The 5975-nt window shown below is 39.6% G+C and overlaps 1 protein-coding gene across 1 annotated transcript in view; it reads left to right on the forward strand.

The window, feature by feature from the left end:
• Ube4a (ubiquitination factor E4A) overlaps positions 1–3641 on the forward strand; it is a 34322-nt gene extending 30681 nt beyond the window's left edge. Inside the window, exons 19-20 of the mRNA XM_005378240.2 lie at positions 1228–1385; positions 2445–3641. Coding sequence (XP_005378297.1) covers positions 1228–1385; positions 2445–2571 — 285 coding nt within the window. The 3' untranslated portion in view covers positions 2572–3641. The remainder of the gene's footprint in view (positions 1–1227; positions 1386–2444) is intronic.
• The last annotated feature ends 2334 nt before the right edge of the window (positions 3642–5975 follow it).

Below are 5975 nucleotides of genomic sequence, written 5' to 3' on the forward strand. Positions count from 1 at the left end.
TTTTTTGGTTTTTCTCCGGTACTGGGAACCGAACTCACGACCTTGCGCTTGCCAGGCAGGTGCTTTTGCCGCTGAGCTAAATCCCCAGCCCAGTTGGCATGCCTTTTAAAGGTTAAACTGGGCATGGTCATGCACGCCTGTAATCCCAGTACTTAGGAGGCTGAGTCAGGTGGCTTACCCTGAGTTCAAGGCCAAACTGGGCTACATAAGTGAATATATAGTGAGACCCTGCCTTAAAAAAAAATGGCGGGCCATTTTAGAGGTTAACACACTATATTGTGTTCAGCTAATCCTTTTGGTTGGAGTATGACAGAGCTCCATTAGAAGTGGGGAAGAAAGCTGGCATGGGGAGAGATGGTTATAAATCCTGCACTTTCCGAGACTGAGACAAGCAATCAGTTAGAGTCCTTGTGTCAAAATGAAAAATAATAACGACTGGGGATGTAGCTCAGTGCAAAGATCCTGGGTTCAATCCCTAGTACCACCAAAATAAAATAAAAAGTGATAAAGAAGGAAAAATCATTTATAGAAATTTAATGGAAAACCTCCTTATTGGTATCAGTTTTCTCACTGACTTCTTTGTTGGTTGTATATTTTTGAGATTTTTGCTTTTGAGACAGGGTCTCATTGTGTCACCCAGACTGGCCTCAAACTTGTGATCCTCCTGCCTCAGTCCTGTCAGATGCTGGGATTACAGTCTTGCACCAGCAGGCCTGACCAGTTTCTTCTTTATTGAGTTGGCTTCGTCTTGGCCTAGAGCTTAGCAACGTGAATCCGCAGGAACTAGATTTGTATAGGAATCACATGTTGAGGCGACTTTTAAATTTCTATACCTGTTTGTACCAAAACTGAGAAAGTGCTTTCATGTACAGACTGCATGAGTGACTCTGTAATTATGCAAATAATAACCCTCCTGCCCTATCCCCTTTGGAATTATGGCATTTACAACAGAACTGTTGCCAGAAAGACATATGTGGTGTGCTGTTTTAAACCCATTTCTAGTTGTGACTGCCAGCTGAGCCAACTTGAGATTCCGGGTTGAGTGGGATGAAATGCTAAATTTACTCCTAAAATATCTGTCTTGGTTTGCTGTTGAAAAAAATACAGCTAAAATTTGTCATTATCACTGCCAAGGGCATTAATGACAAAGATTAAAGGAGAGCCATTGAGATTCTAGGTTCAAATGCACCGTGAACTCACTGTAACTGCCAGATGTTGCCCCCTCAGTCTCTTGCAGATCTCCAGCAGCAGGAAGAGGAGACCTACGCAGATGCCTGTGATGAGTTCCTGGATCCCATCATGAGCACACTGATGTCTGATCCTGTGGTGCTGCCATCTTCCAGAGTCACTGTGGATAGGTCCACCATTGCCAGACATTTGCTCAGGTATGCCAGTCCCCAAATGAGCGGTGTGGTGGCACCCTCCTATAATTGGCACTCTGGGAGGCTGAGGCAGAAGGATCACAAGTTCAAGTCCAGGCTGGGCAAGTTAAGGGCTTGGTGAGAGCCTGTCTCAAGATAAAAACTTTTCAAAAGGGCTAGGGATGGAGCTTAGTTACAGAGGCCCTCGGTTTGATTCCTAATACTACAAAAAAACAGAAAGGAAAGAAAGGGAAGAATTCTATCGACATACGTTACAAGATATATCAACATGGTCCTTATTTCAGCAGCACATAATACTAAAATTGGACAGATATGTCAACATGAAGTATGTTTTTTTGTTTTGTTTTGGGTTTTTTTGGGGGCGGTGGTTGGTATTGGGAATTGAACTCAGGACTTTGCACTTGCCAGGCAGGCTCTGTGCTGCTGAGCTATATCCCCGGCTCAACATGAAGTATAAGTTGACCTGAAATTATTTTTGTGTTTTTTTGTTTTTCTGTGGTACTGGGAATTGGTCCTGGCTTGTAATACTTAGGTACTGACCCTGCCTCAAAATAAAAGTAACAAGGACTTGCTCAGCAAAATAACAAGGACTTGCCCTGGTTCAATCCCCAATACAAGAAAAGAAAGAAAAAGTTATTTACAGTGACTTGACTATATTGGAGCTCTGCCTTAAAAAATCTAAAGGCTGGTGACAGATACATTTTGGTTTTTTGTTTGTTTTTTTGGTACCAGAAATTGGAACTCACAGGCAGGTGCTATGCAGCTGAGCTACATCTCCCGCCCAAAGATACCATTTTTTAAACCAATGAAATCAGATATCTGAACAGAAGTGTTAAGATAAAGTTCTTCAGAGAAAGAGACACAAAGTGGCTGGAAAAACTCCTGAATCATTTTTTTTGTCACCTCATTCTTTCTAACACTCAAGTCAGTTTTGATTCGGTTTTAATGCACTTACCTAGCATCATCTGCAGTTGAAGTGAGGTGCCTAGGTGTTCTCTTTTAAGCTTAGAGTGTTAGAACTTATAGAAATAACACCAATTCCTTTTCTCTCTTTGTCATCAGTGACCAAACAGATCCTTTTAACCGTAGTCCCCTCACCATGGACCAGATCCGGCCAAACACTGAACTGAAAGAAAAAATTCAACGATGGCTTGCGGAAAGGAAACAACAAAAGGAGCAACTTGAATAAATACTGTGAACTAAACAAACCAAAAGGCAACCCCAAGTGTAGATAAACGATTGTTCTTGATCTCCCTCTTTTTGGTTCTGTTCCTTTCTTTTCCTTTTTTTTCCCCTTCACCAAATTAGGGAACTACTATTGCTCAAATTATGATAATTAAGATTCCTAAGAACAGCTGAGCATGGTAGTGGATGCCTGTAATCCCAGCACTTGCCTGTAATCCCAGCCTGAGGCAGGAGTATCACTGTGAGTTCAGGCCTGCCTGAACTGCATAGTGAGATCCTGTCTAAAAAAGACAAAAAAAAAGAAAGATTCCTAAGGATCTTGTCAGTGCTCCCCTGGCTTGCAGGAAATTACACTTTCTTATAGTGTCACCAAGTTTAGAAACCACCACTAATTTTCAGCTTTTATTATATTTTTAAGTCTAGTGTCACATATTTTCAATGACAGCTGCTAAGTCTGCATATTTACTAGTCCTCATAAACTGGACTTAAACCCTTGTTACAGTTTTAAAATGTTACGGAATAACTTTTCACATAAAAGCAAATGTTTATGTTTGTGTAGACTTTTTGAATAATAGGTAAGTTTTTTTTTTTTTTTAAATCTGCTGCTTCTGTTGGTAGCTAATTTTGTGTTATAACTCAGAAATATCAGACACTTTCTCATGAGGTTGTGACCACCAAAAATGTAGCCCTGCAGTCTTTTCATGAGGATTAGTAGTGACAAATCTGCAATATTGACACTTTAGTCAGAAAAAATTCTGGGGTAAAGGAATAAATAGGAAGCTATTGAGCATTTTTTCTCTTATGAAAAATCTGTTGCTACAAAGAGTAGGCCTGAGCAGAAAACTTAGGCAACAAATATTGTTACCATGAAAAATGTCATCTTAAGACACTAATATCAGTAGTATATCTCAGTGTGTATTATGTGTATATACATACACACACCATGTGCTTTTTTATATTGGTCTAGTGTAAACTAAGTACCACTTTATAGTATCTCTTCATGGTAAGAATGTAAACAGTGTGTGGCTATGCTTACATACTCATTCTAGACAATAAAATTCTGAGACTATAAAATGTATATAATTAATGTTTGTTTAGGCTGTGACCTGACTTGTAAGAGCTGCTTCTAACATAACCTTAGGTCGTCAATCAACAAAGTAGGAATGTGAGCAAAACCTTACCACAAGCCATTTGAAATACCCACTTATCCCTAAGTAGAGCTCTCTACTAATAGTGCAGTTTAACCTGCTGAATGAAGCACATTCCCCAGTGGACCATCTCTCTGTCAGTGTCCATCTAAGCCCAGAGATACCATAAGGGACAAAAAAAGTAATTTAGAAATAGGGGTCAAGCCAGGTGTGGCGCACACCTGTAATCCCAGCAGTCCGGGAGGCTGAGGCAGGAGGATCATTGCAAGTTCCAGGCCAGCCTGGGCTACAAAGTGAGTTCAAGACCAGCCTAGTGAGACCCTGTCTGAAAAAGACAAAAAACAAAACAAAAAAAAGAAATAGGGGTCAAATAAGATATTTTTTACAATATTCCAACACAAGTTGCTAAATGGTCCTTGATGTATTTTAATGGTATCAGCTGGAAAACCTCAAATCTAAGATGGCCTCCTAGCCTGGATATAAAATAGATACTACTTATGGCTTTGCTTATAAATGAAAAAGACTGGCACACTTTTGTAAATGCCAGAATATAAGAGTGATGCATTGTGTCCCCTGGGCCTTTAAGGATGTGTTGTTGACAGGATTTATTTTCTTAAAATGAGTGTTTCATATTTTTTCTCCTTTCCCTCTCTGAGAATGATCTGTGTATAAAATAAGCTTCCACCTATTTGCATTTATCTTCCAATCCCAATCTAATAGTGTCATTTAAAAAAAAAAAAAAAAAAGGCCAGAGTTTGCAGGAGAAAATTGCAAGAAAATGGGCACAAGAAAGCTCCGAAAGCAGCTGTTCCCAGCAGCTTTCTAGCTAACAACCTCTATGCTGCCTCTAGTATCTATATTGTTCTGTGATTAGCCTTCAGATTGTAATCCTCATATAGCAAGCATTTTTGTTCTGTTTTGTTTTTCTAAGCTCTTTTCCTGAGACTTTATGAATGGCTATGGCAACATTCATGCTGCTGAATATCTCTAAATGCATCACAAAGCAAGTGCGTAGCTTAAGGCCACTCTTGGTAAAGAAAGCAAGTGTCCTCTGTGCCTTCTTTCGGTGAGGTAGTTTAGGAACATCAAAAAAATGAGACTTTTAAAAAATCCCATCTCAATACATGGTGCATATATGCATTTAGAAGTATAAAGAGGTATTTTGTCTGGAACTCAGTAGCAACTCTTAATCTTTTTAAGAGTAGACTTTTTGACATACCTGGTTTGATGTGATGGCTTTGCTGGAGTATGTTAGGAAAATGAAGACTAATCGGCTCTGGTATTGCCTACAACTTTCGAAGCCTCTCAGTAAAGTGGGAAATTATTTAAGTGGGTTTTGTCAAGCAGTCAGAGTTCTGTGGATTGTTTTTTTAGTAGTTTTTAGTGAATATATAAAATCGGAAGGAAACTCTAGAGGTATTCTAATGGTGCACGTGAAGGTGCCATTTACTGTTCAGTATCACATTCTACATCACTTTATCTGATGTTGGTTGCTAAGCAGCCATTAAAGAGTGTAAATCTACTGGGGGCCTTTTACAAGCCAGAGGCTCATGCAACACTGTTGTCATGCACATGTTCTAACTGCTAAATAGAAAAGAAAAAAAACTAAAAATGAAAGTGAAGAGCAAAAAAGGTTGACTGAAATAAAACTTGATCTACATAACTGTATTCTGAAACATTCCAGGAAGGTTACTTTTTGTCATACTTGCCTGGGGGTGTTTGTTCAAAACTTGTATTTAATAAATGAACACCTAACTTACAATCTTCGTTATCACTTTTATTACATATTAAAAGCTAGTAGTTTTAGAAATCTCTCTGAAAACCTAGAGGATTCTTGACTCTTTTTTTTTTTTTTTTTTAAGGTAGAGAGTATCCAATGTGTGTAACTTGCCTGACCTGCTCACCAGGTCTCGGGGGGACCCTGGAGTTATCCCCAGTTAAGTCTCAAGCCTATTTTTTTTTTTTCCTAATTATCTCCCTTTGGCTTCACTTTTCCTTATCTGACCTAAACCCCAGGCCTTTTATTTTAATCATTTGCTACCATGTTCCCCCTTCTTGCCCATTGTTTCTATATCCCTACCATGCAAAACTTCAGCCTAGATTAATCCCCAGCTGCACCCTCAGCTCCGCACCAAGCTACAGACTAGGATGAAAACAACACAATCGGGGCTGGGGATTTAGCTCAGCGGCAAAAGCGCCTGCCTGGCAGGCGCAAGGTCGTGAGTTCGGTTCCCGGTACCGGAGAAAAACCAAAAAAAAA

This window comes from Chinchilla lanigera, unplaced genomic scaffold (genome assembly GCF_000276665.1).
Source record: "Chinchilla lanigera isolate Chin_1 unplaced genomic scaffold, ChiLan1.0 scaffold00011, whole genome shotgun sequence".
Lineage (NCBI taxonomy): Eukaryota > Metazoa > Chordata > Mammalia > Rodentia > Chinchillidae > Chinchilla > Chinchilla lanigera.